At 65.8% G+C, this 10,893-nt stretch overlaps 2 protein-coding genes across 5 annotated transcripts; one reads left to right on the plus strand and one right to left on the minus strand.

The window, feature by feature from the left end:
- The first annotated feature begins 1,053 nt into the window (after positions 1–1,053).
- Positions 1,054–7,349, plus strand: FHIP2B (FHF complex subunit HOOK interacting protein 2B). Of its 4 annotated transcripts, none has more exons than XM_075117534.1 (17): positions 1,054–1,176; positions 1,280–1,358; positions 2,203–2,372; positions 3,236–3,340; positions 3,507–3,629; positions 3,806–3,973; positions 4,062–4,258; positions 4,338–4,446; positions 4,526–4,602; positions 4,775–4,964; positions 5,054–5,223; positions 5,321–5,443; positions 5,520–5,610; positions 5,701–5,844; positions 6,190–6,330; positions 6,411–6,511; positions 6,609–7,349. In XM_075117534.1, exons 1-17 carry the CDS (start codon positions 1,132–1,134, stop codon positions 6,712–6,714), a joined length of 2,139 nt encoding a protein of 712 aa, XP_074973635.1. In that variant the 5' UTR covers positions 1,054–1,131; the 3' UTR covers positions 6,715–7,349. The 4 variants fall into 4 exon arrangements, with proteins under 4 accessions (XP_074973635.1, XP_074973636.1, XP_074973637.1 ...); XM_075117535.1 differs by having other exon boundaries at positions 5,054–5,220; XM_075117536.1 differs by lacking the exon at positions 6,190–6,330.
- A 95-nt stretch (positions 7,350–7,444) lies between these two features.
- NUDT18 (nudix hydrolase 18) lies at positions 7,445–10,452 on the minus strand. Its single transcript, XM_075117539.1, has 3 exons — positions 9,141–10,452; positions 8,854–9,067; positions 7,445–8,227 (listed from the first exon to the last, which is right to left on the minus strand). Exons 1-3 carry the CDS (start codon positions 9,294–9,296, stop codon positions 7,632–7,634), a joined length of 966 nt encoding a protein of 321 aa, XP_074973640.1. The 5' UTR covers positions 9,297–10,452; the 3' UTR covers positions 7,445–7,631.
- Between the last annotated feature and the right edge of the window lie 441 nt (positions 10,453–10,893).

Here is a 10,893-nt window from a genome sequence, read left to right on the forward strand (position 1 = left end):
TGTGGGTTTCTAGTTTCTCTGGTGCAAAGGCAGGAGGGCGGCGAGCCCCTCGCAGGCTTGCTGCCTTCTCGCCCATCCCAGCACCTTAGTTTTGAGGCACAGATTTCCCGCTTGCAACCTCATGAGTCACCAGCTCTGTCCCTGAAACGGTGCCCCGGCAGCACCCCAGTCCCCCCTCCGCGAGCACCCACTTGCAGGGGTGGTTGCAGATGCACCCTGGACCAAGGAACCAAGGTGGGGAGGGGTACACAGGGTGGTGGGGGCTGTTTAGGGCACCTCATTGCACCTTCCCTGGCGTCAGCGGGACCCGAGCTGGGCCCTGGGCTGGGCCCTGGGCTGCCTTCCAGCAGCTGCCTTTGTCATGGCTTGTTTTTAATTGTAGAAACATTTTTTTTTAAGGATTAAAAAAAAAAACCCCTAAAATTTGGCTTCTGCCAGGTCGCGCCGCGGGAAGAGGCGAGCTGGTGGGGGGGCGCCTGGTGTGCCCAGGGCGCTGTCCCCATCCTGGTGCGAGGTGTGGAGGGGGGGGGCTATCTGAGGGGGGGCTGTCCCCATCCTAGTGCATGGGGGGCTGTCCCCATCCCAGTGTGAGGTGTGGGTAGGGGGCCTATCCCCATCTCGGTGCACAGGGGTCCGTCACCACCCCAGTGCAAGCTGTGGATGGGGGGGGTCTATCCCCATCCCGGTGCGAGGTGTGAAGGGGGGCCATCCCCGTCCCGGTGCATGGGGGGTCCTTCCCCACCCCCGGAGCATTTTTAGGGCTAAGGGACCCTTCCAAACCCTCCACCCCAAATACCCCTCCGACCCCCCCCCAGCCCCGACACCCCTCCAGCCTCCATCCCTCACCGCTCCCGCAGTCCCTCCGCCCAAATCCATCCCCGTCCCGGGGTGTGTGTGTATGTGTGTCCCAACTCCTCCTCCCCCCCTCGCTCCCCAAACCCAGCCGGAGCCCGGAGCCGGAGCGGGGCCGCCGGGGGAGGTACCGCGGCCGGGCCGCCCTCCCCGCCCGGCTCCGGGCGGAGCCACCGCGCCGGGGCGCAGCGGAGCGGGGGCCGGGTGCGGGGCCGGGTGCGGGGCCGGGTGCGGGGCCGGGTGCGGGGCCGGGTGCGGGGCCGGCGCCGCGGTACAACCATGCTGAGCCGCCTGGGAGCGTTGCTGCAGCAGGCGGTGGAGACGGTAAGCGGGGCCCGAGGAGGGGGGGGGACGGACACACGGACGGGACACACCGGGAGCGGGGAGGGCTTCCGTGCACCCCTAACCCTGACCCCGGTATGCGCAGCGGGAACCCAGCGTGGACCTGCTGGAAGCCTTCACCGAGCACTGGAAGGGCATCACTGGCTACTACCTGGAGGCCACGGGTGAGTGGGGTGCGGGTCCCTCTGCCCTAGGATGGGGTCCCTGGGGAGTGGGAATAAGGTCCCTGTGGTGTGGGAACAGGGTCCCTGTGTCCTGGGAGAGTGTCCCTGTGCCTTAAGATAGAGTCCCATTGCCTGGTATCATGGTCCCTGTGCCCAGGGAGGGGGTTCCATGCCCTGGGACGGGACCCCGTGCCCTGGGGCAGGACCCCATGCAGTAGCAGGGCACCGTGGCTGACCTGGCACGTGGGGCTTTCCCATGGGACACCCATTCCCATACCCCAGGAGGACTTATCCAGCTGAGAGCTTGGCCCTGCCCAGTCCCGACCATCCTTGCACACCATCAGGGTCAGCACGGGGTGTTTGGGTGGGTGCGGGTTCTTCTGGGAGCGATTGCAGGCTGGGGCACGTCCCTCTCCAGGAGCACTAAAAGTAGGGCCTGGAGAGTTTCAGCCCTGTCCCTGGCGGCATCACGGTCCTTCCCACTTGACCCTCACGGCTCCTTCCCCTCCTGGGCCATGCTGGAGGGTCTCCAGGGCTGGCAGTGCCAGGCAGCACCTCGCAGCCCCCCGGAACAGCAGCTCTGGCCCCGGCGGGGACAGCCGGCAGCTTGCTAGGCCATGAGCGGAAGGAGCAGCCTCAAGTGCTGCTGGGACTCCATCATCACATTGCCATCTAGCGTCGTCCTCGCTAACGGCGGTGGAGGTGGATTCTGGGCCAGCACGGCTCGGGGTGCTGCCTGCAAGCGCCCCACGTTTGCACCTGGACACCCCACCACGCATTGCTCCCCTTGCTGAGCCTGGCGGCACGCTGCCCATGCAGCAGGCTCCGATTCTTGTGTCCGCAGACGAGAGTATCCCCGCCAGACAGACGGACATCCCCTGGCGCCTCAAGCAGATGCTGGACATCCTGGTGTACGAGGAGAAGCAGCGCCCGGCGGGGGAGGCTGGGCCGTGCCTCGAGTACCTGCTGCAGCACAAGGTCCTGGAGACCCTCGGCACGCTGGGCAAGGCAGAGGTGGGTGTACGGGCACCGGGAAAGCCGCTTCGGGGGGGGGGGGGGGGGGGCGAACCCCACTGTGCTGCAGCACCCACAGCCTTTTCCAGCTGCTTTGCGTGGTGCTGCTCAATAATTTTAGCTTTGAAACTCTTCTAGCAGGGCAACGGGAGTTTGTGGAGCGTGAGCTGGTCTGGGTGCTTTTAGGGGACTGGATTGCTCGGTGTGAGATCCCCATTGGGATCCTTCCTGCAGCTCCTCTGAACGGCTCTTGCACCCCATCACATCCTGCGTGCATGGGGTGTTTTTCACAGCCTGTTTGCACAACAAGCATGCTACTGCTTGGGTTCACAGGGCAAGATGGTTTTAGCACCCTCTCAAAGTAAATATTGGCCAACTCTAGCAGCTCCGCTGTTCCTTTGTTGCTAATAATAACGAGGCTCCCTATAAATAGCCTTTTAATCAAACATAAGCAAACCCTAGTGCAGCGTGGGCTTCAGGAACACGCGCTGGCCCTTCCGTGGCTGCGAGGATTTGGTTTTTCGGGGTGCTGGGTTTGCTCCCATCGCTAGCATTGTAGCAGTGGGAAAGAGGAAATAATCCCCATTTTTTGCAGGACAGCTCAATTCAGAGAGCTGAGTTCGGTCCCTAAGTATTAAAGGGAGAGGAGCCCGGGGCAGGTGGGAGGTCCTGGGGGGGGGGCTTCATGGGCCCTTTTGCATCATTTTGGGGGTGCAAAACTGCAGTCTCTGCTGAGAGTGTTCTTGCAAGCCACCCACACCAACTGGGTAACCCAGCAGGTGATTTGGGGCAATTACAGGGTAATCAGGTACACAAACAGGTAACTGGGCTCTCACTGATGCCTCTCCCTGTCTCCCTCCCAGTATCCCCCCGGGATGAGGCAGCAGGTCCTCCTCTTCTTCAGCCGGGTGCTGGGGCAGGTGCAGCACCCGCTCCTGCACTACCTCAACGTGCACAGGCCGGTGCAGGTGAGCCCCGCGCCCGGTGGGAGGCCCCGGCTGGCAGCGCCGCTGGCGATGCCGCGTCCTGGGACTGACCCCAGCCCCGCCAAATGCTGCCGGGATCCGATGCCCACGGTAACGGGGCAGCGGGAGAGCAGCCAGCGGCCCAGCAGCCCCCTCCTTGCCCTGCCAGAAACTGCTCCAGCTCAGCGGCGACCGCCTGGGCTCTGGCACTGAGAAGGAGGAGGTGCAGTTCACGGCCGTCCTCTGCACAAAGATCAAGCAGGATCCCACCCTGCTGGCGTACATCCTGGAGGTGGGCATCCCCCCCCGGGCACCCCTGTGCTGGTGGGACACGTATGGGCTCATCTTTGGGGTTTGACTCGTTTAATTGACTTTTTTTCACGTGCTTTGCAGCTCCATCCACACTGCAAAGCTCCTCAGGGTGGAAGATGGTGGCTATGATGCTTTGCTGCTCCTCTTCCTCTCCAGGGCAAGAGCATCCTGAATGGGAGGAGAGGCCAGGAGCTGCCAGCCAGCCCTGTGGAAGAGGGTGTGGAGCATCCCCTGGGCACTGCCGCCTACCCCCCGCCCGAGCCCTCCCCACCACGCAGGGACAGCAACCTCGTCACGTCCTTGGTGGGGCTCTGCAAGAGCAAGGTAGGGGGAAAGGGCGGCCAAGGAGGGGATGGCAGGCGCCGCCGGTTGTGTGACGCTGCCTCTCTCCTCCTCCTCCTCCTCCTCGCAGAAGAGCAGGGTCGCGCTGAAGGCTCAGGAGAACCTGCTCCTGCTCGTCGGGCTCGCCCAGGAGGCGGCTGCTGCCTGCCTGGTGCAGAGCAGCGCCCTGTGCCAGCTGCTGATGGAGCATCTCTGTGACCTCTACAGTGCCGTGCCCGCCTGCACCGACCCCGCCGACATCCTCGCCCTGGAGAGGGCCAGCTGGAGGTAGGGTGGGCACTGGGCAGGGTGGTCCCCAGGCACCACTGAGGCTCTGCTGCAGCCCCACATCCTCTACCCCACTCAGGTCGCAGGGTGATGCTGCCAGCGACGGGGTTTTCCCGGGGAAGGAGAGCCTGGCTGCCTTCTTCAGCTGGCTGGACTACCTCGATGAGCTGGTGATGGGCGCCCACCTGGTAAGAAGCACCTGGATGCGCTGCAGAGCACGGCAGCCCCCTGCCCGTGCTGCAGCTCAGCCTCTGCCATCACCCACAGGTCGTGGCAGATGCCATCACCGAGGCCGTGGAGGAAAAGTTTTTTCAGGGCATCCTGCAGCCGCAGCTCCTGCAAATGTGAGTGTCTGAGGCACGAGACAGCTGCCAGGGGGGAGTTTCTCTATCAAGGACCCCCTTGGGGCTGGGACCGCAGGGGTCTCCTTGCCTGCACCTCCTTTTTCCCCCGCTGTGAGATACCGTGGTGCTGCCTCAGGACACCCCTCGCGGCATCCCACCCTGTCCCCGGCAGGTCTGAGCTCGCCGTGCTCAGCGCCACGGCCATGCTGACGGGCACGGTGCGGCAGATCCGCGCGCCCCCCCTGCTCCACCGCCTCGTGCTCTTCTTACTGGGGCCGGACCGGCAGCCCGAGACCCCAGGAGACACCCCCCACCCCCTGCGCACCCACCTCATCGACCGCTGCAACCACCTCTCTGATGAGGTGAGCCCCATCCTGGGGTGGGGGGGGAAACATGGGCGATGCTGGGGGGGGGCAATGGCGGCGGTCTCACCCCGCTCGCCGTGCGGCAGATCAGCCTGGCCAGCCTGCGGCTCTTCGAGGAGCTCCTGCGGAAACCCCACGAGCATGTGGCGCACAACCTGGCGCTGAGGAACCTGGAGGCGAGGGGCTACCTGCAGCGGGGCCCCCCTGTGCATGATGAGCGCGGACCCCCCGATCCGGACCCTGACGAGGATGGGTTGTGAGCTGGGGGGGGTCTGGGAGGGGGGTGTTGGGCAGGGCGAGGGGGGCAGCCCCCAGGCACCCACCTGGCTCATGCTCCTGCTCCGGCCCCACAGGGACCTGGAGGAGGATCCCTATTTCACTGACGGATTCCCAGATGCTGGCTTCAGGATGGCGAAAAAGCCTCCGCCGGGATCGGCCCCATCGGGGAAGGGACAAGTGAGCGAGGTGGTCAGCAGGTAGGGATTTGCAGGGGCTGCTCCAGCATGGCGGTGGTCTGCATCCCCCTCCCCATCCCTCTCCCCTCTTTTCCAGCTTCCTCTGCCTGGTCCCTGAGGAGGCAAAGACCTCCTCGTGCATGGAGGAAGGTGGCTACGACACCTACGTGCACGATGCGCTGGGCATGGTGAGTGGCTGGCGGGGTGGGGGGGTCCCCATCCCCGGCAGTGCCAGCCCCCAGCTCTGCCTCTCACCCACCATCACCCGCCCCGGCCAGGTCCAGGCGTGCCGTGCCAGCGCGGCCCCATGGGGGTGGCCCCCAGCCCCCCGGCCCCTCGACACCTGCCACCCCGAAGTGACATTTTACGAGGGCCATTTCCTCAAGGTGCTGTTTGACCGGATGACCCGGATCCTGGACCAGGTACAGGGGTGACCAGTCGAGATGCCGGGGATGTACCTGGGTCCCTACTGCCCTCTGCTCCTTGCCTTGGCATGGCTGGGGGCCTTTTACCCCCCCAAAAGGGCTCTCTGCCTGTCCCCACCACTGGGACTTCACTGGCTGCAAACGCCACCGATGCTCTTGGCCACTTTACCCCCACTATGGGGGTCCCAAACCCTGGACCTGTGGGTCCCGGGGCTGGCAACAGCCATGGGAAGGCGATGCATGGTCTCCCAACACCCCCAAGCTGAGTCCCCACCAGGGGATGCTGGGGAGGGGCAACACTGGCCATGCCAGCTCCTGCTGAGCATCCCACCCCCACCCCAGCCCTACAGCCTGAACCTGCAGGTGACCTCAGTGCTGTCCCGCCTGGCCGCCTTCCCCCATCCCCACCTCCACGAGTACCTGCTGGACCCCTACCTCAACCTGGCACCCGGCTGCCGCTCGCTCTTCTCTGTCCTCGTCAGGGTAATGTCACTTGCTGGGGGTGGGGGTGGATGGGGACAACCCCTCAAAATGGGACCTGACTCTTCTCCCCGCCCATGCAGGTGATCGGGGACCTGATGCAGCGGCTCCAGCGTGTGCCCCATTTCAGGGCCAAGCTGCTCCTGGTGCGCCAGCAGCTCATGGGGCTGGTGCCCGGAGAGCAGTAAGTGCTGGGGCAGAGGGGGCATGGGGTGGGGGCAACGCCTGCCCTTTGGGGGCGGGTGTACCCCACAGAACCCCCATTGCTCGTCTCCCCGCAGGATGGACCACACGATGCTCTTCAAGGGGGTGGTGGTACTGGAGGAGTTCTGCAAGGAGCTGGCTGCTATCGCCCTGGTCAAGGGACCGCCAGAGGGGCCCCCCTGAGCTACGGCTCCCCAGCCTCCCCACCAAGCACCCCCTCTTCAGCTGGGCTGTGGTGGCCACTGGGGATGGCCCAACCGATGTGCCGGTAGCCTCCGGTGGCCCCGCTCAGACCGGCATGTCCCCAGTAGCCAGGCATGGTGATGGCACCCTGGGAAGGACACCGGCCTTGCATCACCTGGCGAGGAGGAAGAGGAGGCACAGAGCCCTTCACCAACCTGGAGGTGATGCCACCTCCCCGGCGCAGGATGCGGCCCCGCTGTGTGCAAATTGACCCGTCCTGTGTTTCCTCCTGGGTGGTGGGTTCCTGCTCGCCCTGCCCCATGTCGGAGCTGCCCCGAGCCCCCACCAACCTCACGATGGGTATTTTTTTGGCAATAATGGGATGCACGGGCATGGTGCTGTCCTGAGCCTACATGGGGCAATGCAACCCCCTCAGCTGCAATAACTCAATCATCCCCCCAGCTCTGGGGCACGGGGGGTGTGTGTCTGTGCATATGTGTGTGTGTGTTTGTGGCTCCTGCCTGCAAGGGACGGTGCACCCTGAACCCTGCACAGCCGGGTACCACGTCCCCTGGGTGATGGGACTCTGCTACAATAAAGCTGTGAGCTCAGCACCACACGCTGCGCCCCCACCATCTATACCGCACCCGTCCCCCTTCCCAAGCGTACCCTAAAACCAGGCTACCCACCCTTCCATCCCATCTCCTCCCTTCGACTTCAGCCAGGTGGATGCAAGAAGCAGCAGCCGGGTTTATTTCTGCTCTGGCACTGTGCTCTGCCCCAGAACATCCCCCAGGCCACAGGCAGCACATCCCAGGGCTCCCCCCTTCAGCACTGCAAGCAGGACCCCCATGGCCATATGTCCTAGCCAGACCCCCCCCCATGCCCAAAGCCGGGCTGCCAGGGCTTACTGGGCACTAGCTACGGACAGGCACCGTGGCCGCAGCACGGAGCCGCTGCAGGATTCTCTCCCTCAGGCTCTCCTCCTCCACACGCCACCAGCAGAAAGTGGGGGTTCGGGGCTCGGGGGGGGCAGCCCCGGGGCTGCCAGGTGGGATGCTCAGCAGCATGTTGAAGCAAACACCGTCGGCCCCACCAGGACCTTCAGCCCGGTGCTGCAGCCCCAGCAGCCCCAGGGGTCCCGGGCGGGGGTCCGGCGGCAGGCAGTCCCGCAGCAGCTGCAACACAGGCAGGCGAAGACCCCCGTGGAACTCAGCCAGGGACATGCCACAGGCCACCACGGGCAGGTGGGGGGTCCCAGCTGTGCCCAGCAGCACCCAAAGGTCCCCAGCATCATTGGCGAAGGCCACCAGGAGCCGCAAGCAGATGAGGGCGCAGGGCAGCTCCTGCGGCAGCGTGGGGGGGTGCGGGGGGCTGCGGCGGTAGCGGGCGGCGAGGTCCAGCAAGGGCAGGATGTCTGGGGCTCGCAGCGGCAGCGCGGAGGGGTCCCCAGCCCACCACGCTGCTTGCAGGGACTCGGCGTCAGCCTCTTCCAGGGTCTTCAGGGTCCCACCTGTGGGCAGAGACAGCGATGCCCCAGCACAGGGGTGGTGGGGGGACAATGATGCTTTGGTATGGGGGTGGCGAGGGACAGCAGGACCCCAGCACTGGGCTGGCAGGGGATGCCAGTGCCTGGTCATGGGGCTGGTGGGGGCGCCGAGACCCCATCACGAGGCTGATAGGGGGCACTGGTACCCCAGCACAGGGCTTGTGGGGGGATGTCAGTGCTGGTGATGGTGCTGGCAGGGGACAGCGATGCCCTGGAACGGGGCTGTCAGGGGACACTGATGCCCATCATGGGGCTGGCAGGGGACACCGATGCCCTGGCACAGGGCTTGCGAGGGACACTGATGCCCTGGCACAGGGCTTGATGAGGGTGCTGATGCCCTGGCACAGGGCTGGCGTGGGACACTGATGCCTATTATTGGGCTGGTAGGGGATGCCAATGCCTGGAACAGAGGTGCCAAAGCCCATCGAGGGGCTTGCAGGGGACACCAATGACCTGGCGCAGGGCTGGCAAGGGATGCTGATGCCCACCATGGGGCTGGCAGGAGATACTGATGCCCCGGGACGGGATGCACCAGGTGAGCCGCATCCTTCCCGCACCCCTTCAGAGCAACAAACGACACAGGCACGCACCGGTGGGGCGCGCGAGGAAGGCGAAGCGGATCCACCCCGGCCCCCTCTCCTCCAACGCCAGCAAGGTGAGGGGTTCACACTCCAGCCCCGTCTCCTCCTTCACCTCCCTCCGCATGGCGGCCACGATGCTTTCGCCAGGCTCCATCCTCCCGGCCGGCAGGTACCACCTCCCGCGGCACTCGGGCTTGGCCTCCTGTACTAGCAGCACCGCATCCTGCGGGGACGGAGAGGGGTCGGGTGGGCACTGGGCGCCACTGGGGTGGGGGGTCCCGCGGGGGCTGCCTCACCTCCTCGTTGAAGAGCACGGCCAGGACGACGTAGCAGGCGTTCCTCCCCAGGCGGATGGGGCCGGTGGGTGGGGGGGGACCCTCAAAGCTCACCCCCACGTCCCAGCCGCCGCCACCCAGCACCGCATCCAGCTCCGTCACCGGAGCCTCCCCCATGAGACCCCCACAGGCTGGATGGGGAGGGGGGAAGCCAAGCCCTCAGGCACCCACTCAGGGGGTAGCAGGTTTTTGGGGTGGGGAGGGTACCCCCCAGACGTGCAGACGGGGGGACAGGGAGCCCCGGCGGTGGCTGGACTGGAGGGGACGGTGAGGTTGGGGGTCCGGTGATTGCGGGGTGCACGGGGAGGTGCAATGCAGGAAGGGGTCACCCAGCGTTTTTGGGGTGCTGGAGGGGAAGGGCTTGCTGGACTGGGGGATGTGGAGCGGGGTGTAACAGGGGAAGGTTCTGCTGGGCTGGGGGGGGACGTAGCAGGGGAAGAGCTCGGTGGCCTTTGCGATGCAGGGAGGGGTGCAGTAGGGAAAGGGTCTGCTCGACTGGGGGACACCCAGGGGGGCGCAGGAGGGGAAGGGTTGGCTCGACTGCAGCACGTAGGAAGGGAAATAGTAAGGGAAGGGGTCGCTAGGCTTGGGGAGGCGGGGAGGGCTGCGGTATTGGAAAGGCTTGCTGGACTGGGGGAGGCATGGGGGGGCACAGTAGGGGAAGGGCTGGCTCGACTGCAGGGTGTAGAGGGGGCTGTAGGGAAAGAGCTCGCTGGATTTGGGGATACAGGGAGGGCTGCGGTAGAGGAAGGGCTGGCTTGACTGCAGGATACACGGGAAACTGAAGTAAGTGAAGGGTTTGCTAGATTGGAGGAGGTAGGGGGGAAAGGGTTTACTGGACTGGGGAATGCTGGGGGGAAAGGGGCGGCTAGACTGGGGGATGCTGGGGGAGAAGGGCCTGCTAGACTGGGGGATGCCCAGGGTGGGGTAGGAGAAGGGCTCGCTGGGCTGTGGGGTGCACGGAGGGCTGGACCAAGGGCAGGAATCAGCAGGCTGCGGGGGCCAGGGCGTGCTGGACTGCAGGGCGCTATAGGGGAAGGGCTGGTCGGAGTATGGGGTGCATAGGGGGAAAGGCGCGGGGGACTGAGGGGTGCAGGGCGGCGAGCTGGGCTGCAGGGTGCAGTAGGGGAAGGGCGGGCTGGGCTGCGGGGTGCAAGGCGGGGTGCAAGGCGGGGTGCAAGGCGGGGTGCAAGGCGGGGTGCAAGGCGGGGTGCAGGGCTGCGGGCTGCAGGGCTGCGGGCTGCAGCAGGACAAGCGTCTGCGGGACTGCAGGGTGCACTAAGAGGCGCAGCAGCAGCGGAGAGCTTGCTGGCTTGCAGGACAGGGTGCACTAGCGCGGGGGTTGGCGGGGTGCAACGGGGGAGGGTTTGGGGGGCTGCAGGGTGCAACGGGGAAGGGTTTGGGGGGCAGGCGGCAATACGGGAAGGGGTTGGGGGCTGCACGGTGCGATAGGGGAAGGGCTGGGGTTTGCAGGGTGCAGCAGGGGTGGGTTTGGGGGGCGCAGGGTGCAAGGGGGGGCTTGGGGGGGGGCGCAGGAGGGAAGGGAAGGGGCGCAGGGAAAGTGCGCAGGGAAAGCGCGCAGGGCAGCCCCTACCTCCCCCCGCGCATGCGTAGGGGACTCACCGCCTCCCGGGGTTCCGCCGCGCGGTCCCCGCCCACCTCGCTCGCCGCCCATTGGCCGCCATGCCACGCCAGCTTGCTTCCTATTGGTTAA

The sequence above is a fragment of the Phalacrocorax aristotelis genome, chromosome 24 (assembly GCF_949628215.1).
Source record: "Phalacrocorax aristotelis chromosome 24, bGulAri2.1, whole genome shotgun sequence".
In the NCBI taxonomy this organism is placed as follows: Eukaryota; Metazoa; Chordata; class Aves; order Suliformes; family Phalacrocoracidae; genus Phalacrocorax; species Phalacrocorax aristotelis.